This window comes from Ranitomeya variabilis, chromosome 5 (genome assembly GCF_051348905.1).
Source record: "Ranitomeya variabilis isolate aRanVar5 chromosome 5, aRanVar5.hap1, whole genome shotgun sequence".
NCBI classification, from domain to species: domain Eukaryota; kingdom Metazoa; phylum Chordata; class Amphibia; order Anura; family Dendrobatidae; genus Ranitomeya; species Ranitomeya variabilis.
In genome coordinates, this window is record NC_135236.1 from 253,760,965 (window position 1) to 253,782,169 (window position 21,205).

Sequence of the window (21,205 nt, forward strand, 5' to 3'; positions counted from 1 at the left end):
TTGGTCATGTGCCTTTAAGACCAGGGAATACTGGTCGTGTGCCTTTAAGACCAGGGAATACTGGTCGTGTGCCTTTAAGACCAGGGAATACTGGTCGTGTGCCTTTAAGACCAGGGAATACTGGTCGTGTGCCTTTAAGACCAGGGAATACTGGTCGTGTGCCTTTAAGACCAGGGGATACTGGTCATGTGCCTTTAAGACCAGGAATACAGGTCATGTGCCTTTAAAACCAGGGAATACTGGTCGTGTGCCTTTAAGACCAGGGAATACTGGTCATGTGCCTTTAAGACCAGGGAATACTGGTCATGTGCCTTTAAGACCAGGGAATACTGGTCATGTGCCTTGAAGACCAGGGAATACTGGTCATGTGCCTTTAAGACCAGGGAATACTGGTCATGTGCCTTTAAGACCAGGAATACTGGTCATGCGGGTTTAGGTAAAATCTCGCAGCGAGCGAGAAGCGCCAATTCAGGGGGCGGAGCCACAGGCACGACATGGGCAGAGCCTGGAGACTTCCATGAATAGGCCCAAGCCGGGGCCTAAATTTCTGCAGCCGGCGCCAGCGTAGAAGTGAGGGGCGTTGCTCGAGAAAATTGAGCACTTCCGTGCCAGGCGAAAAACGCCAGGAAAACAGGCAGAGCCGCCTTAGGGCGCCACAGTGCGCTTCCCGTTACCTCAGGGAGGTGGGCCACAGGGAAGCCTGAGACTGCCTGTGAATATCCCGCTGCAGAAGTCCATCACTGGCAGTCCACTCACCAACGGTGGGCGTCCCGGCATGGAGCCGCCGCGGATGTCGGGTATTGCAGCATGGACGGAGCAGGGATAGAGGGATAAACCTCAATCCATCATCTCTTTTGTTAGGGAGGTGGAGAGGAACCGTCCGCCTCGTGCCATCCGCTTTCACAGTGGTGGGACAGTGGGGGCTGCTCGGACACCATAGAAAGGTGCCTCTGCACATCCACGGAGTTCAGCCCCCGGGTGGACAGGGCCAGTTGTCCGGCATTAGGCCTGGCTCCAGGAGAGGATACATGGAGAAGACACTCCATGTGGTCGCCTGCTGCTGGTGTGGGGAGATCGGGACCGTGAAGGAACCGTCGCCCCTGAAGTGAGCTGGGTGGGGCTCCGGCGGTTGGCGGGGACTTCAACTGCAGCCTAGTCCGGCTGAAAAAGCCGGGGACTAAATTTATGGAGCCTGCCGGTGGAGCGCGTCGGCGGGCCGTGACGTAGCGCCGAATGATTGCCCTCTCCTCAGGGACCAGGACCGCACCTTCCACGCAGGCAGCGTGATGAAGGAAACTACTCACCACCACCGAGCAGAGATGCAGCCTCTATTGCGAGGGAATAAGCTCAATCGATCCTCCCTTGGCCGGGGGATGGAGAGTCTCTGTCCATCTTCATATGTGCCTGCCGCAGGGGACTTATGGCTGTGCCTGCCGCAGGGGACTTACGGCTACTGTGGGGACTAGGGTTGAGCGACATTTGCTTTTTTAGGATCGAGTTGGGTTTTGTGGAACCCGACCTTCTCGAAAGTCGGATCGCGTGAAATCGGCCGATTCTACTGTAAAGTCGGGTTCCGGACCGGAACACGAAACCCAATGCAAGTCAATGTGGATTATTTTTTACATTTACTTAATCTCTCAATCTCTCTCGTGCAAAGCATATGTTGTGTTTGACTGCGGAAATCACTGCAGCCCAAACGGTAATATGGCTCTATGACGCCGCAGAAACCAGGCCGGAACCTATGTCATCACGCTGCCCACACTCCTTAATTGGCTGAAAAAATGGCGGGGAAGGCGTCATACAAAACGCGACTTTGGCGCCAAGATCGCCGACCACGTGGCCGATCCCACGCTGGAGTCGGGTCGGGTTTCACGAAACCAGACTTTGCCAAAAGTCGGCGACTTTTGAAAATGAACGATCCGTTTCGCTCAACCCTAGTGGGGACTACATGACGCCAACAGGTGAGGGCTTAATTGCGGAGGAGCCAGGGAGATGCACATAAGAGGTATACTCTATGTGCTCGCCATCTTACAGGGGGGAGATCGGGACCGTATAGGAACCGTCGCCCTAGCGTAGATTAGGCGTGCCCCAGTCGTCGCAGGAAAGGTACGGGGAGGTATACTCGCCGTGCTTGCCTGTTGATGGTTCAGGGGAGAGCGGACCCTAGAAAGAAATCTGTCGCCCCCTTCACTCCGTTAATTAAAAAATAAAAATTTACAGAAAATAAAAAATGTTGGGGTCTGAAAACAGACCCAAGTGCCTCCTACAGACACTAAGCAAGAACTGGTTAGCTGAGAGCCAGCAGGAGGGTGTATACTGCAGGGGAGGAGCTAACTTTCTTTGTATCACTTAGTGTCCTCCTAGTGGCAGCAGCATACACCCACGATCTGTGTCCCCCAATGAGGCGAAGGAGAAATACAGAAGTGGTGATGTATTTCTATTATACTTTTCCTCTGATAGTTCCACTCCTGGTTTTGACTTACACATACTGATGTGGTTGCCCGAAGAGGTCATTTACACATACATCACAGGCCTGATTCACTGGGGCTTTCTTAGTACTTTTCTGCACTTTCTTGTCTTTGACTGGATTCACATGTCCGTGAACCATGGATACTGCTTGGTTGGAAATACTCCTGACTGGTAGGTTTTCTAACCAGAGCCCACTGCATCATATATGCTAATGGAGTCAATTATCCCAGGTCAGGAAACCTGCCAGTTGGGCCAGGCTGTGCGATCTGACCACAGCCAGTGTTTTACGGGCATATGAATTTTGCCCAAAGCCAGATTCGCGCATCCAGGTGTTGCAGTCCTAGTACGTGGATGGACCAGATGCAAGTCTTCTGACCTGAAGTTGGCAGCCTCATGCAGTCCTATGAAGTTGTTGCGTTCAGGTCGGGATACCCACGGCTGGTCTGTGAATCACAGACAATGACATGGATAAGTGAATGCAGCCTCAGAGATTTTCTTAAAGGGAACCTGTCAGCAGGATTGTGCACAGTAACCTATAGACAGTGTCAGGTTGGCACCGTTATACTGATTACAGTGATACCTTGGTTGATGAAATCCGTATTGTGGTTCTTGTTTAATCTTTATTTTCAGTTTTGAGTTGATGATATGCCCGTGCTGCGGGGCGGCCTGTGGGGGTCTTCATGAGGTGCTCTAATTATATACTCATAATGCAGACTGCTGACAGGTCACTGATCCCTCACTGACCTGCACGCTAGTTTACATAATGAATACCTGTACATACTGAAGAAAAAACAAAACAAAAACCCTTCTTCAGGAGGTCTCCAGCTGTGGCACCTGCACTGCAGCATAATCGCATGTCTAGTGTCCTAGTAATAACTGTTCTTGATGTCATTGAGCAAGTGAAAAAAAAACAAAAAAAACCACCTCAATTTGAAATTGGCACCCACCGCACCTGCCCAGTAGCAGCTCTCTGCAACCTCCGACAGCTGCTACTGTGCAGGCAGCGCCATCTTGGAGGAGGAAATTTGCTTTTTGTTCTCCAGCAAGATGGCACCGCCGGCGCCATAGCAGCTCTTGGATCTCTATACACACACCAATAGCTGCTACTGCCCAGGTGCCATTTTCACATGGAGATATGGAGTGTGTGTGTGTGTGTGTGTGTGTGTGTGTGTATATATATATTTTTTTGTACTTGCTCATCGAGAACAGTTATTACTAGGGCACCAACCATGCGATTATGCTGCAGTTGCCATGGCCGGAGCCTTCCTGAAGAAGGGTTTTTTTCCCCCCCTTCAGTATGTACAGGTATTCATTATGTAAACTAGGGGGCAGGTCAGTGAGGAATCAGTGACCTGTCAGCAGTCTGCATTATGAATACCTACCTAAGTCATAGCATGCTGCTCTCATGTACAGCATCATGGAATCAATGGTGCTATATAAATAAATAATAATAATGCTGCGATTGTCACTGACACTCGGCCGAGTCTTGTCTCACTCGCACCCATATAAGTCTATGGGTACGAGTGAGACAACCCACATCACTCAGATATCATCTGAGTGCTGTGCGTTATACGCCGACAATAGAGGAGATGGAGAAATTAGTTTCTCTGCCTCCTCCAAAGCTGTGCTCCGACCTGCTCTGTGCGAGAGGCTCGGAGCACAGACACATGACACTTGGCTCCTGATCGCAGCAGAGCAGAAGACGAGGGTCATTAGCATATCGCACCCCATGCTCTCACATCAGATGCCATATGCTGGTGTGATTCCAGCCTTAGGGTACCGTTACACTAAAAGACTTACCAACGATCACGACCAGCGATACGACCTGGCCGTGATCGTTGGTAAGTCGTTGTGTGGTCGCTGGAGAGCTGTCACACAGACAGCTCTCTCCAGCGACCAACGATCAGGGGAACGACTTCGGCATCGTTGAAACTGTCTTCAACGATGCCGAAGTCCCCCTGCAGCACCCGGGTAACCAGGGTAAACATCGGGTTACTAAGTGCAGGGCCGCGCTTAGTAACCCGATATTTACCCTGGTTACCATTGTAAAAGTTAAAAAAAAAACACTACATACTCACCTTCTGATGTCTGTCACGTCCCCCGGCGTCCACAGGGTTACGCGCTGCTGCTCAGAGCTTCCTGCACTGAATCTGTCAGCGCCGGCAATAAAGCACAGCGGTGACGTCACCGCTGTGCTCTGCCGGAGCTGACACAGTCAGTGCAGGAAGCTCTGAGCAGCAGCGCGTAACCCTGTGGACGCCGGGGGACGTGACAGACATCAGAAGGTGAGTATGTAATGTTATTTTTTTTTAACTTTTACAATGGTAACCAGGGTAAATATCGGGTTACTAAGCGCGGCCCTGCGCTTAGTAACCCGATATTTACTCTGGTTACAAGTGAACACATCGCTGGATTGGCGTCACACACGACGATCCAGCGATGACAGCGGGTGATCTGACGACGAAAGAAAGTTTCAAACGATCTGCTACGACGTACGATTCTCAGCGGGGTCCCTGATCGCAGTAGCGTGTCAGACACAGCGAGATCGTAAGTATATCGCTGGAACGTCACGGATCGTGCCGTCGTAGTGACCAAAGTGCCACTGTGAGACGGTACCCTTAGAGATAATTGCGTCTTCATCAGTGAATCACTGAACAATTGTCTGACAACATGGCATCATGTGACACTCACTGTTAGGGCTAGTGCACACAACCGTAGTTTCAGTCCGAATGATATTTGTTAAAAAAAAAAAAAAAAAAACAAAACAGGAGAGTGCTCAGACAATGTTATTCAATGAGGCACTGCAGATGAACGATTTTCTTCCAGAAGTCAGAAGAGAGTCACCCATTCAAATCTATGGGTGTGAGGAGAAAAAACAAACAGATGGCATACGGAGTCAGAGTGTAGCATCCGATTTTTACCAATACATTGCAATTCTATAGCACAGGAAACTGTAAAAACAGATAGAAAAATACTGGTCCACTTTCTGGATGAAATACTGAAGTTTTTTTTTTTTTATACATTTGTGTGAACCTACCCTTACAAAGAGTAGACACTATTAATAGTGATGAGCGAGCATGCACGGATGCAAGCCGAGTCTTCAGCGTGCTCTAATGCTATACTAAAGTCACCGTGGCTGCCATGTCTCACAGCTATTCAACAGCAACAACACATGCAGGGAATGTCTAACAAACAGGCAGTATGTGATGCAGCTGTCAAACAGCCACGAGGCATGCAGCCACAGTGACTTGAGTATAGTATTCGAAGACCACTATATTAGCACCGAGCATGCTCGGATAACACTTTATCCTATAACACCTTATCCAACCATGTTCGTGCATCACTAATTAATCATCACTATAAATACCAAAATAATCATAGATCTGTGACTTTATATGATCCACAGAATTCCAGAATTTAAAAAAAAGAAAAAAAAAAAGAAAAGAAGAGCTGAATATATAATTGACACAGATCAGATATTTCAGCTTCTATCATTTCTGAATAAGCTTTGAAAATATCACACACTTCATCAATGTCACTTTTGCATAGATGTCTATAACGTACACTGGGTGAAATTAATTTTCAAATCCACAGCTCATCAATCCTGAGCAGATTTTCACCCTTTGCACTGCATAGGGTAAGATTCACCTTGTACTCATGACCTGCAACAGCCTCATGATTTGACACGTATGAGTGATGGGTACGTCACAATAACCTACAGTCCGCTGTGCAAACTATCCGCCATGCATGGTCCTACCCTAACAATAATTCAATATGAGACGGTTACAAGACATTTTAGGTCTGTGTTGTGACGAAGACGACAAAGCTAGAAATATCCAGGCATCTTTACTACAAAGCAAAGTGCAGGTACTGATCAGCAAAATTCACATGAACATTTCTGAAAATGTATTTTTATTATAAAAAAAAAAAGCTATAAAATGTATTCTGTAAGTTTATAAATAGTGCACCGCTGTACATTAACTCCATATCAGGTCCAGAACAATATTAAGGTCAAAGCACAGGTGGTGTTATCTGAACGGCAGCAATGAATGTGCGCACCATCCTGGAGAGCGTGTGCCAGCAGTCTTTTCTTAGGATGGAGGGATTGTTGACAGATGTTCCAGTTCATAACGTCCACCTTCCGCTGCGCCTTTCCCATCCTTCTTGTGTTCAAGAATCTGTCGCATTTGCTCTTGTGCATATGCTGGCTTTTCTGTAAGGGGTCCTGGTGGGGCAGGAAATCCTAGAATTTCAGGTGCCATATATGGACGGAGCCACCCAACCAGCGGAGTACTACCTGGAGTATAGTGTGTGTGCATGTGGTAAAATAACAGGCCGTCCACCTAGTAATGAAGCAAGAACACAAACCGATAAGTGTCCATCCTCCTGCGGAGAGCAGAGTGCAGCTTTATAATGATCAGCAGTAGTGATGAGCGAACGTGCTCGGATATGGTGTTATCAGAGTGTGCTAGAAAAATATGTTCGAGTCACCGCACCTGCATGTCTCGAGGCTGTTCAACATCCGCAAGAAATCCAGGCGCAGGGACCAGAACATATTTGAGGATGCCGAAGTCACTCAGTTAGCACCCGAGCATGCACCAATAACACCTTATCCAACCACGGTCCCTCATCACTAATCAGAAGACATCACCTCCTCTTTCTTTCTTCTAGCTCTTATTTTAGTGCTCTTTATTCCAAGTATATAATGCTAGTAATACAACTGCCCATTTATTAAAATAGGAGGCCAATTAGCTCTGCAATGTTCAGGTGTATTATGGCATACTAATAACGGATATTGCTTCAGGAGGGACCTGTGAAAGGGTAGTTTAATATATAGATGAATGTATAATGAATACTATACCTTGTAGGGATAGGACTGTGTGAGGACACTCTGAATGGAATCCAACGAACAGGGGAAATTCGGCAGACCAACGAACTTGAACTTCATGAAAAAAAGAATATAAAATATAAACAGGAATGGATATTTTCTATACTCTGGAATTCCTGTGCTTCAGAGGTCTCTTCCATATATTACATTGTAAGGGCTCATTCACACAATTGTACTTTCAATCCAAGTGCTGTTCATTAAAAAAAACAAAAAACAGATTGCTAGCTTTTGTGGAATAAGGAATTCCCTTCCAATGCTACTGCCTCTACTTCTTTAAGTACACAAACTTACCGTAAATGCCAGAAAATAATTTCTCAATTTATACTATTATCCATGTAACAGTTAGTTTTTCATCAGTAATTTTTACTTTTACTTAAAACTTTGTGCAATATGCGTAGTTGACCCATACTTTTTTCTTGGGTTTCCCCTTCCCATCCCAGATTAACTGTACGCCCCTTCTTCCCATTATTTTGATCTTCCCCATTATCTCTTCCCCTCTAAAAATATTTAAGTACCAATAGAAAAAAAAAAAAACAGATCGTCCTCAGACCAACGTTACTCAGTAGGGCAGTGCAGACTTCCTTTTTTTTTTTGTTCCCTGTGAACCAAATCGGTGTGTGGGAAAAAAAAAAAAAAGAAATTATGAATGCCACAGTATAGAATCCATTTTTTATGGAAACATTGCAATTCTGTTATATGGGAAACTGAAATTGGTCTTGTAAATGGTTAATTGTTGCTGCTGTACAAAACTGATTGTATACAGACTGTACACAAATATAGCAGGCGAGAACAAAAAAAATCGTTCAAGTTGTCTGGATAAAATAGACGATATTCTATATGGTTGTGTGGAACTGGCTTGAGTTATATACAACTATGAAACATATGAGGAGCATTTTTCTACTTAAAAAGAAAAATAGAGGGGTAGGATATGTTTTTGTTAATGCTGCATTGCACATTGGCTTTTTTGGGCAAAAGGCTAGGTATTGAAAATGGGCATTGTTGGTGTAAAAGCCGGTGGTTAAGGCTTCTTTTACACTTCAGTTGTTTGGCGTCAGTCTGCTCCGACATAGTGACGGATCGACGGATCCGTCACAATTGTTGAGAAAACGGTTCTAACGGTTCCGTTTTTTTGACGGATCAGTTACTTGGGGGTTGTCTGGGAAAAGTATCTACTTTTTGGAGAATGCGCAATTGAAAAAGCGGAATGGGGCGACGGATCTGCCGAAATGACGGTCGCGACGGATCCGTCGCCCATAGGCGGCCATTCTATGGAATGGCGGACGCGACGGATCCGTCGTGAACCGCCATTTCGGCGCAGACAAAAAACGTTATAATGTCCGTCAATGTCTAGACAACGTCCGCCAACGGCACGGACGACCATCCGCCACAATCCGTCGCTAATACATGTCTATGGGAAAATAGCGGATCCGCAAAAAAAAAAAATGGCGGATCTGCTATTTGAGGAAAATGGCGGTTTCAGACTGACGCCAAAAGACTGAAGTGTGAAAGAGGCCTAACGAGGACATCACAACACTGGACAAGTGAAGGAATGGGACAGAATTTTAATAAAATTATTCCCCATCCCAGAAAAAAAAAAAATCCTGTACTTTTGTACTTTGAACTCCGGATTTGAGAACTAGTGATGCAAGGAATGCATGTCACCATGTAACATCATAGCACTACACTTTCATTTTAGCATCTCACCCACTTACTGAAAAAAAAAAAAAAAAGAATGACAAAAAGTCCTATTTCCAGCATCTAACAAACTTTTACATACACAAGGTTTTTTTTTTATGTCAGTCAGTGCTGTAACATTACATGGATGAAGTATACATATTTTTGCTGTAGATGTGGCACAAATTCCTATTTCTATCATAGTGTGTCATGTCATATTATGCTGCTGTGTAGTATGGCTGGGACATGCAATCAGGATGCGATACCATCTGAAACCCTGTATTTCTACAATCATACAGGAATGGACATGAAGACACGGTGCACAATGACAGCATACAATGGCAGATCATCATCTCTCCTGCAATTATTGTAGAAGGAAAGAATCTTATAGCATGCTGCCAGTCAGCGCCTCCAATGCGAAGCCTGTGTGGCTACTAGCCCTTGGCTGGTGACTACTGCTCTACTTACTGGTATCTAATTCCATCTAATGCTTTACTTACAGGGTTGATCTTGGAAATATTACACAACCCATCTTCTTCCTGCAGCTTTGATTGGAGCCAGTAAAAGCGAAAGTCAGTCTGTGAAAGAAAAACGGGCCAATATGACAGAGCAAATGAAACAGAGGAGGATTACATTGTCTGTACGTCAATTGCTGTACAATATCTATACAACTGCTACAAAAACGAGACACACAAGAAAAATTGTCAGGGTCACTCATTAAACCATGTATGTCCCAAAGCTAGAAAAGGAGATTTTTGTGTACTCACCGTAAAATCTCTTTCTCTTAGCCTCTAATTGGGGGACACAGGACCATGGTGTTATGCTGCTGTCCACTAGGAGGCGACACTATGCATAATCTGAAAAAGATTAACTGTGGCTCCTCCTGTGCAGTATACACCCCTGGACGGCATCAGCCTTCTCCAGTTTTGTGCCAAAGCAGTAGGAGGAACGTAACATGAATAACATAATTATGCCTGTAAGAAGGCAACTATGTACGAGCTCAAGAAACAATATGAGAACTCAACAGTTACAACAGCCCGGAAAGGGCAACAGGGTGGGAGCTGTGTCCCCCAATTAGAGGCTAAGAGAAAGAGATTTTACGGTGAGTACACAAAAATCTCCTTTACTCTGTCGCCTCATTGGGGGACACAGGACCATGGGACGTCCTAAAGCAGTCCCTGGGTGGGAAGCAATGGACGAATATTGTGCAGACAGGCCCGTACACTTAGGGCACCGCCGCCTGCAGGACACATCTACCCAGGCTCGCTGAGGACTGGGTATGAACCCTGTAGTGTTTAGTAAATGTGTGTAAGCTAGTCCAAGTGGCCGCTTTACACACTTGTTGTGCCGAAGCCTGGTGCCGAATGGCCCAGGAGGCCTCTACCGCCCGTGTAGAGTGTACCGTAATACCGGCTGGAAGACGAAGATTCTTAAGGCGGTACACCTCTTGTATGGTGGATTTGATCCACCTGGCAAGAGTAGCTTTTGGAAGCTGGCCTACCCTTGTGGCCGCCTTCCAGAAGGAGGAAAGGAGAATCAGACCTCCGGAAGGACGCAGTCCTAGACACGTATATACGCAAAGGCCTGACAAGGTCAAGCGTATGCAGAGCCTTCTCCACTCTATGAACCGGAACTGGACAAAGGGATGGTAGTGAAATTTCCTCATGGAGGTGGAAGTCTGACACAACCTTCGGAAGGAAGGATGGGACCGTACGAAGAACTACCTTGGCCTGGTGACAAGCCAGGAAAGGCCGTCTGCATGAGAGTGCTGTCGGTTCAGACACCTTGCGTAGCGAGGTGAGTGCCACCAGGAAAAAAAAAACACCTTCTGGGAAAGAAGGCGGAGCGGGACCTCCTTAAGGGGTTCGAAGGGTGGTTCCTGCAATGCTGTCAGGACCAGGATGAGGTCCCACGTTTCTAGTGGTCGTCTGTAGGGGGGAACCAATCGGGGAACCCCCTGAAGGAAAAGGCCTTACTTGCGGCTTGGTAGCAATGCGCTTTTGGAAAAAGCACTGAGAGGGCTGACACCTGGCTTTAGGCGAGCCCAATGACAGACTGGCTTCCAGACCCGCTTGGAGAAAACCAAGAGCTTTGGGTAGGGAATAAGGGAGTGGAACCTAGCCACGAGATTCGCACCAGGTAAAGAAAACTTTCCAGGTACGGTAATACATCTTGGCAGTGGCTGATTTCCGTGCTCTGATCATGGTTGCAACGACCTCTGTCGAGAACCCTGCCTGGGTTAGAACCCAGGTCTCAAGGGCCACGCCATCAAGTTGAGAGCCCTTGAGTTCTGGTGGTAGAACGGCTCTTGTGATAGAAGATCGTGGCGGTCGGGGAGACACCAGGGGGCGTCTGCTGTGAGTTGTACGATGTCGGCGTACCATGTGCGTCTGGGCCAGTCCGGTGCAATGAGGATAGTTGAAACTCCCTCTTGTTTGATCTTCCTCACCCTCTGGATATCAGGGGGAGAGGTGGAAAAAATATACAGAAGCTGGAACTGAGTCCAGTCCTGAACCAGAGCGACTGCTCCGAGCGACCGCGGATCGTGAGTTCAGGCAATGAAGTTGGAGACCTTGGCATTGAAAAGGGATGCCATTAGGTCCACATCCGGGGTCCCCCAGCGGAGACAGATCTGATGAAAAATTTTGGGATGGAGAGACCACTCTCCCAAGTCTATTCCTTGTCGGCTGAGGAAGTCTGCTTCCCAGTTGTCCACACCCGAACGTGGACCGCCGAAGGACCGGCCCTGTGTCCTCCGCCCAGCGGAGGACATATGACACTTCCCGCGTCGCTTGGGTACTGCGGGTCCCCCCTTGATGAGTCACATATGCCACAGTCGTGGTATTGTCCGACTGTATCCTGATGTAAGAGGCTGCCAGTAAGTGATGGAAAGCCCTCAATGCCAGAAGGATGGCACGAATTTTCAGGATGTTGATGGGCATGGACGCTTCCGCTGAGGACCACTTGCCCATCAGGAGCCCCCAGCTGAGCCGGGGTCCCTGGATGCAGGCGCAGTGTGCTGGCCTATTGCTTGGAGGTGTAGGATGCTGCCTGTACAGGCCCTACCTGAGGTGTCTCAACCTATACCCCCAGAGAGGGAAAGGGAAGGTGCTATTGTCACCTTCAGGGGCCTTTATCCTCGCCTCGACCTCAACCCAGAAACCAAAAGGAATTGGGGAAGGGAGTCTCGACTTCGAACCAGCACCCGAGGGACTGGGGAAGGAGCAGCATGGGGAATAGCCATCTCAACTTCAACTGGGCACCCCATAATAGGGGGCCGAGGAAGGAGCCATGCCGGGAGTCTCACAAGAGACCCTCTTTTCTTCATCTGCTAGTCGGAGGGCCAGTGCCTTGTCCTTGGGAAGGAGCACTAGACCCCTGGAAGTGTTGAATAACATTCCCAGGAAGGTCAGGGACTGACTCGGAGTTGGTGATGACTTTGTAGGTTGATTAACCAGCCCATACAACAGAGAGTATCGGTTGTGATTGAGACGCTGAGCTCGCAAACCTTGAAGGTGGGAGCCTTGATGAGTAGATCGTCCAGGTATGGAACGACTACTATGCCTCTGGAATGCAGGACGTCCATGGTTGTTGCCATGACCTTGGTGACACTCTGGGAGCCGTGGCGAGTCCAAAGGGGAGAGCCACAAATTGGTAGTGGTCCTGGCCTATTGCGAACCTGAGAAACCTCTGATGGGCAGGTGCAATGGGTATATGCAGGTATGCGTCTTGTATGTCTATGGAGGCGAGATATTCTCCCTTCTCCATGGACGCAGTGATGGACCGAAGGGACTCCATGCGGAAGTGACGGACCCGTACATATTTGTTGAGCTGTTTTAGGTCTAGTATGGGCCGTACGCTGCCTCCTTTCTTGGGAACTACGAACAGATTGGAGTAGAACCCTCGGAAGCGGTCGGTCGTGGGTACCGGTACTATGACTCCTGATTAATAAAGCGAGGAGACCGCTTGGTGGTAGGCTCGAGCCTTGGCTGGCGGTTTTGGGGGGACAGAGAGGAAGAACCTGTCCGGTGGGTTGGAGGTGAAGTCTATTTTGTATCCGGAAGACACTAGTTCCATGACCCACCTGTCTTCTGTAATAGGCAGCCATACTTGATGAAAGAGCAAAAGTCGGCCGCCTACCGGTGTGGTGTCTTCCGGAGTCCGTGAGTCATGAGGAAGAGAAAGTCTGAGATTTTCCTCCTCTGGGCTTAGACTGGCCTGCTTTTGACTGCCAGGTCTTGTCCAACCTTTGCGTCGATCGTGAGTTGTCCCTGCGTGGGGAACGATTACGATTTTGTACTGGACGTGAGACGGACCAGCCGGAGGAATTCCGAAAGGATCGGAATCGAGTTTGGTTACACTTCTGGTAAGTGCGTTTAGGTTTCAGTTGGGGAAGAGAAGTACTCTTACCCCCTGTGGCGTTGGATCTCAGAGTATCCAACTGTTCACCGAAAAGTCTCCCACTGAGGTAGGGGAGGTGCGTGAGGGACTTCTTTGAGGCTGCGTCCGCTTTCCATTCCCGCAGCCAGAGGATACGCCTGATGGGGTTTGATGCTATCCCCGCGACTCCCCTTGCTGAAACCAGAGCTGCATGGAGCATGTAATCTGCTACAACTGCAATTGAACCGCTTGGTCCGACAGTTGAGGAGCGGATGCTTGGAAGGCTTGTAGATTCTTTGCCCAGGCCAGGATGGCCTTGGCAGCCCAAGCTGAAGCGAACGCAGGAGCCATGGATGCCCTTGCTGCCTTGAAAATTGAACGAGCCATGCGTTCTACCTGCCAGTCTGCTGCGTCCCTGAGGGTTGAGCTATCTGGCGGTGTAAGGAGGGTCTGTGCTGCCAGCCTAGAGACTGGGGGATCCACTTCAGGTGGATCTGTCCATTCCTTGGTGTCCTTCTGTGGGAAGGGGCACCTCGCCTCCAGATATTTGCGATTAGCGAATTTTTTCTCAGGCTGTGAGAGCTGTTTTTTAAGGATCGCCTTAAACTCTGGTGGTTAGAGAAAACCTTAAGCGGCTTCAGAGGTCCTTCAAAGGAAGTCTGATGTTCCGGGGCCTCTGATGGCGGATCAGAAATGACCAGCACCCGATGGATGGACGATATTATGTCCTCAACTAGCGCTGTATTGCTAGGAGGGATTGGGATCAGGGACCCCTCCGTTTCTCTGTCTGAGTCAGAGACGCAGATGCCTTCCGAATCCTGTGTATCACTGAGGCGTCCCCTGCTAGGTGAGCTGGGGAGGAGACCTTCTCCGGTTGGTGATTGCGGAGATCTGCATTGTCTGTCCCTGGAATGGGACGGTCTAGATGACCTGGAGCAACGGTGTCTCTCCCTAGAGGGGGATGACCGTGTGCTATGGGATGACGCAGATGGACTTGATGTATGGATCCGCTTGCGTCGTGACCTAGACGTGGATGTGCCAGGGTCATCTTGTTCCTGAGTCAAGCTCTCCCTTTGCGGGGTAACGGTCATAGCCGGGGCATGACCCTGCAGAGCCTGAAGCAATGTGGAAGTCAGTTATCTATAGACTGCGTCATAGATTGCGATATCTGAGTAGCCCATTCCGGTGTGGCATTAGACACCGAGGCATTGGCAGGGGCTTCTTGTGTGACACAGTAGTTTGTATACAGTTCTGACAATGCGGGTACGTGCTGCTACTGGGGAGAGCGGTCCCGCAGGCTGTGCAGAATGCATAATAGCAGTTCTGCCTGGTTCTCTTAGACCTTGAGCCCGGCATAGTGCACAGAGTGCAGAAGTGCTGCCAGCAGATGGACCTTACAGGGGTAGAGAACCTACAGGGGAGCCTTATAGGTAATATGGATTCACAGCTGAGTAAAGATAACCCAGCTGTGATCTTACCCCACCAGTGTACCCCTAGGTCCAGCGCCGAAAATCCACAGTCCTGTGCCCCCCGGAGACTGGCTGCCTGGTCCTGGTCCTGCAGACCGGGAGATGCAGTGTTAATCTGCAGCCGAAAATGGCTGCAGAGACAGAGGAGAGAGGAGGAGAAGGGGGCGGAGAGCTGGAAAAAGGTGGCAAGGCTATAAAAAACCCGCCCTTTCTGTCTCGATCCGCCCCTTGTATGACACTGTAGAGTGTCATATTTGTCATCCGGGGGGCGGGCCGGGGGGCGGAGAGGAGGCTGCTGCTTCAGCTAGGCCGAAGCCGGGGCCTAAATTAGATGCCTGAGGCCCAGAAGGGCTCCAGGCCGGCGCGAAAGTCCGGGAGGGGGTCGGATCTGAACCGGACCCCTCCGGATTTGAAGGCAGGATGGCGGTGGGGCTATAAGCGGAGGCAGTATAGAGCTGGTGCTGCCACAGAGACAGGGACGCAGGGAGCCCTGTGTCTGTATGTGCCATGCCTGCCTGCACTCCCCCCGGCCCCAACAGGAGCCCGCAGCTGGGCTGGGGTCCCTGGATGCAGGCGCAGTATGCTGGCCCATTGCTGGGAGCTGTAGGATGCTGCCTGTACAGGCCCTACCTGAGGTGTCTCAACCTAATACCCCCAGAGGGGGATAGGGAGGGTGCTTTTGTCACACCTTCAGGGGCCTTTATCCTCGCCTCGACCTCAACCCAGAGACCAAAAGGAATTGGGGAAGGAGGGGGGTCTCGACTTCGAACCAACACCCGAGAGGTTGGGGAAGGAGCAGCATGGGGAATAGCCATCTCAACTTCAACTGGGCACCCCATAATAGGGGGCCGAGGAAGGAGCCATGCCGGGAGTCTTACAGGAGACCCTCTTTTCTTCATCTGTAATCCCATCGGAAAACGGGAAACGGAGTAAAAACGGAGTAAAAATCTTAGGTGTGCCTCCTTTGCGACACTAAGCAAAAACTGGAGAAGGCTGATGCCGTCCAGGGGTGTATACTGCACAGGAGGAGCCACAGTTAATCTTTTTCAGATTATGCATAGTGTCGCCTCCTAGTGGACAGCAGCATAACACCATGGTCCTGTGTCCCCCAATGAGGCGACAGAGTAAGTCAGTTTTAGAAAACAAATATTTCACCTACTGAGTGACCGTCATTATGGGAAAAACAGGCACACAAATTCTTATGGACTAACAAGAAACACAGAAGCCTTGTTCATATCTGGATCATATTCATGACTTACCTGGCAGTCGTACACCGGGTGCCCCCTCCAACACATGACATCTAACACGTAATATGTGCGAGACTCCTCGTTATATATGCAGTCTAGAATAGTGTAGTCTGTAATAGATAACATGCAACATGGTCATCATCTGCCAGAAAAAAGATCTAGTCATGTCCAATACTGAGCCGGGTCTAGTCTAATTTTTTCTCTCTTCTATATTGATCTTCTTAAGGAAGCCCCCCACTCCCAAAAATGTGAAAACAGCTACAATTACACCTTACCAATTCAAACCTCTTTCCTATATATCTTTCAAGCACAGCATTGCTAAAACCTGGGAAAAAGCTTTGGTCAACAAATCCCAGTATTGGTATATTGGGATTATTCGAAGATGGAGTAGATCCCGACTTGCCCCTATTCATAGGCATCTATCGGATCTTATTTCAAGCATGGAAACTTCTTGCATTTCATTGGTTAGACACAAACCTTCCATTCATGGAAGAACTACAACATAAGATCAATATAATCTGATTGGAAAGAGAAGTCCATCTTAAATGCAATTCTACAATTCTATTCGCAACTCAGAAAGGATATGGAGACCTCGGGTGGATACGCCAGGGCAGCCCACAAATCTTCTAATTAGAGATAGAATATTTACGATGCTATCCTTTAATTGTTAGTCCTCTTTTTTTCCTTTTTCTCTCCCTTCTTCACACTTTATACTCTGTTATTCCAGAACTCCTCTGAAAATGAAAATGGTTGTCTCTGGAATGTCAGGATTTGGGTTTTGTTAGGGTTAGGGAACTGAAGTTGAAATATCTTGTCTACGTTTTATACTATGGAATTATGTAATTTATGTTATTTGAAAGACGGAAAATTTGTATTTGGAGTTTTTCAATAAAAATTATTAGATGGCTGTTTAACATGCACTGTGTTCTCTGACAGCGGCATTTAACATGCATGCGCCAGAAGAAAGTTGCAAACCCCACCCACTGGCTCCTATGTCATGACTGCGGATCACCGGCGGGTTGGCATGACAACTTGGGGTCTGCAGGAGACCCCTGTGGTCATAGCAAGTGAGCATTTCTGCTACATAGAGCAGGGTTGTAGCCCTGCTCAGTGTAGCACAAGCGATTGGAAGAACGTAGCTCGTAGTCTCCCATGGAGGTTATTAAAGCAAGTAAAAAAAAAAAAAAAAAGTTTAACCCCTTTCCGACATCGGGGATAATAGTACACCAATGTTGGACTCCCCGTTTGGTGCGGGCTCCGGCGCTGAGCCTGCACCTTTCCGGGCACATTTTTTTCCAGGACACTATTTGGTAAAACCAATCGTGTTGTTCAAAATTACAACTCATCTGGCAAAAAACAAGCCCTCACATGGATATATTGACAGAAAAATAAAAAAAAAAGTCATGGCATTGGCAAGAAGGAGAGAAAAAAACCGGAGATGCTAAAATGGAAATACCAGTGGTCCTTAAGGAATTAAGCTGTACAACAAAGTTGCATCTGTATAACTTTTTTTTTTTTTTTCAACAGATTGAGCTGGATCCGTTTCAACAGATGATTACTGGACATGTGAACGTAGCGTTACGTTGTTGGCTTCATCTGACATAAGTCAGGGAGGGAGCTTTTAAGGTGTGAAACAGTTACTGACTAGCATCTAGTATTGTTACTTGCCCTTACACAATATGGTGGAAGGTTTTCATGTGCTTATATGATTTTAATTTATGCGTATATTTCATGATAATTATTTGCTTGTACAAGGTACAAGCATTTTATAAATTATCCCATCGTTTTATATGAATTTATGCACATGAATTGAGTGCATTTGTTGCCTCTAAATCAGAAGCTACAGTAGTGAGAGCGCCACAGTAAGTTGCTAATTCCTCTCGCTCTCCTCTCTCCTGTTCTGCACTGGGGTGTATATCAGTCAGGAGCTAGCTTAGGTCTCTCATTTTCTAAACTAACAACCAGACTTACCTTTACCAGTAGCACTGTTATGCCGATTTCCACCTGGTAGTAATGATGGAAACCTGTTCACGCAGTACCCACTTTTAGTGTAAGCTGCAGTAGAACCCTATGTAGGGTGGATAAAAGAAAAATAAAATTAATATGGAGGCATCCAACCAGGAGAAACAGAAGTGTATATATAAATTAGAAAAAAAACAAATATTACATATGCATATATGTGTGTGTGTGTGTGTGTGTGTGTGTGTGTGTGTGTGTGTGTGTGTGTGTGTGTGTGTGTGTGTGTGTGTGTGTGTGTATCTCTATATATATATATATATATATATATATATATATATATATATATATATATATATATATATATATATATATATATATATATATATATATATATATATATATATATATATCAGAGTTGCCTAAAGAGAGTTTATAGGCCTTAACATTTATAGCACAACCCTAGTATATGTGCCATTAGTGTGTGATCAGTCATAGTCTGTCTGAGAACCCAAACATTCAAAGAAAAAAAAAATTCATTTATGATTTATACATTTACTGTCACTTGTAAGGCAACAGCTAAAATATAGGATACAGTTTTGACCCCATATTAAAAAACAAATGGAAAAAAAAAATAAAAATTATATATATATATATATATATATATATATATATATATATATATATATATATATATATATATATATATATATATATATATATATATATATATATATATATAGGTTAGAGCCACTTCAGAAGGTAGCAGCTAGATGAATACATGGGATGGAAGGTCTCTCCTGTAATGAGAGGTTAAAAGAGAATGGCTCAGTGGTTAGCACTGCAGCCTTGCAGCGCTGGGGTCCAGGGTTCAAATCCCACCTTGGACAACATCTGCAAGGAGTTTGTATGTTCTCCCCATGTTTGCGTGGGTTCCCTCCCGGTTCTCCGGTTTCCTCCTACATTCCAAAGACATACTGATAGGGAATTTAGATTGCGAGCCCCATCGAGGACAGCAATAATAATGTGTGCAAACTGTAAAGCGCTGCGGAATAAGTTAGTGCTATATAAAAAGATTATTATTATGTATAACTGGTGGAGAAAGGTCCAATCAAGTTGAACATATGTGTAACAGAGACCCCCAAATCTGTCAATGAGGAGGCCTCAGTCATTGGTAGTACGGCCCCTTTGCACCTTAATGTTTATTGCGGCTTCATTCTCTTCACAAGTGTTAACATTGGTGGCATATCCTAGTACTTCACTCCTGTTTGTGTCAAAAACTGTGCCAAATTGTCATGTAAGAAGCCTTCTTGGCTCCGTTCACAATTTTTTACATTTGTTAAAAATGCAGTCCAGATGTAAAAAGTTACAGAATGAAAACCGCTTTGCACATTTTCTTTACTTCGTTTTGCGTCTTATATTACTAGTAGTAAAAAAAAAAAAAAAAAAAAAAAAAGATTGATTGAATAGATGAAAAACAGCAAAATAAAAACCAGATAACTGCACATAAAACACACAATGGCAATACAAAAATCGAAAGAGAAGTCACTGAACACTGGCAGGTCTGGTGCAATAACTAAACAATATGCACGTGTGGGCCATATGGACTAGATGCATCTGTACAGAAGAACTGCAGCCAGCAAAGGAATATTTGAAAAGATATCCAATATACAATTCATAAAAGACAAAGCTATAATGACAGGGAACAAAATATAGCTCACCCGTGAAGCCACAACTAATGAACGCTTTCCAGTGGGGCAGACTACAAGAATCCACAGATCAGCCAGATCTGGAGGAATTTCTATAAGCCACTCAGAAAGCATAATCTGGAGAAACACAAAACACAAACAAGACAAAATAAAAATGAAATGGCCATTAAAAAGAGAAATAGATTATTATAATATTAGTGATGACAATTTATAGAAATGGTCCAGTGAGACAGTCACTGTATCCCCTTCCTGATATTTGTCTCTACCAGGTCTTTCCATCAGGCTCACAAGACAAGCCTGCACCATTCCCTGCAGATGATGGCTGTGTTATTGAGCCATCATCTGCCCCTATGGTTAACAACGTAGATGCTGCTGTCATTCTCTCACAGCGGTATTAACAGCGAGCTGCCCCAAACTTCCATCAGCTCCCTCCTTCATAATCGCAAGGTGCCGATGAGTTGCCATGAAAGCTAGAGGTCTGCTACAGACCCTCCTGTCTGTCATGTTGGTGTCTGGCATTCGTAGGAGACCATTTTTTATGTTTTATACTACAATACTGTGGCAGTAGATATTATTTGACCATTCATACTGACAAGTTCAATCCCTCAAAGGGGACTAAGAAAGAGGAGATATACACGTACATTTAGCAACTGGAATTGGTGCGAATAGTTAGTGATATCACCGGTGTTTGCCTGCCTACTCCATCCTGCTTTTGTGGAACACTGCTTAGGTGGATGTTATTTTTTTTTTAACCAGTCAACATAGAAAGTCAATGTAAAGGAGAAGGTAAAAACTTAATTTAAAAAGTTAGTACCTGGTTAGCATAATGTCTGGGTAACTTTTTGCAAGGCTCCACATCCATGTCCTCTGCGTCTTCATCTACGTCTTCTGTTTGTTTCCCATCCTCATCCTTCTCTTCATCTTGGTCTGTCCAATCCCCAGATGCGAGCCGGCGAGCATGGTTGGTATAGTCCAAGCGCTTTCTGTCAATGAATAGTTAGAAGAGCTGAAATTGTAGAATTCTTACATGAGTGCCTATTGTATGAGCGCATATTGTACAGAACATGGGTACAAGCGCTCATGTATATTTACACAAAACATGTCCGCACAAGAGGGATGCTTAATATTATTCATGCATAGACGCACTTAATGTACAGATTTGTGATCTGCTCTTGGACCAAAATTACTAATTATCAAGGCTAATAAGCCATGGCAGGGGTGAATTGGTATAAAAATCACTTTCATTTGCCATCTATGAGAGAGATAGTCGGGATTTAATTATATCATATTTGCAAGGTCACTTGAAACTTTTAGTTTTACCATACCACCAAAACATAAGTGGTTTTCCAGTTAGATATTTATCACCTACCCATAGGATAAGTATCTGATTGCTGACGGCCCCCAACTCCAGTC

At 46.4% G+C, this 21,205-nt stretch overlaps 1 protein-coding gene across 4 annotated transcripts in view; it reads right to left on the minus strand.

Annotated features, from left to right (window-relative positions):
* Positions 1-6,360: 6,360 nt before the first annotated feature.
* The window catches only part of SNUPN (snurportin 1), a 46,426-nt gene continuing 31,581 nt past the window's right edge, over positions 6,361-21,205 (minus strand). For all 4 annotated transcript variants that reach the window (XM_077264074.1, XM_077264073.1, XM_077264075.1 and 1 more), the window contains 7 exons: positions 20,607-20,775; positions 19,805-19,909; positions 18,099-18,195; positions 16,140-16,237; positions 9,532-9,609; positions 7,331-7,411; positions 6,361-6,812 (listed from right to left, as the gene is read on the minus strand). In XM_077264074.1, coding sequence (XP_077120189.1) covers positions 6,561-6,812; positions 7,331-7,411; positions 9,532-9,609; positions 16,140-16,237; positions 18,099-18,195; positions 19,805-19,909; positions 20,607-20,775 — 880 coding nt within the window. In that variant the 3' untranslated portion in view covers positions 6,361-6,560. The remainder of the gene's footprint in view (positions 6,813-7,330; positions 7,412-9,531; positions 9,610-16,139; positions 16,238-18,098; positions 18,196-19,804; positions 19,910-20,606; positions 20,776-21,205) is intronic.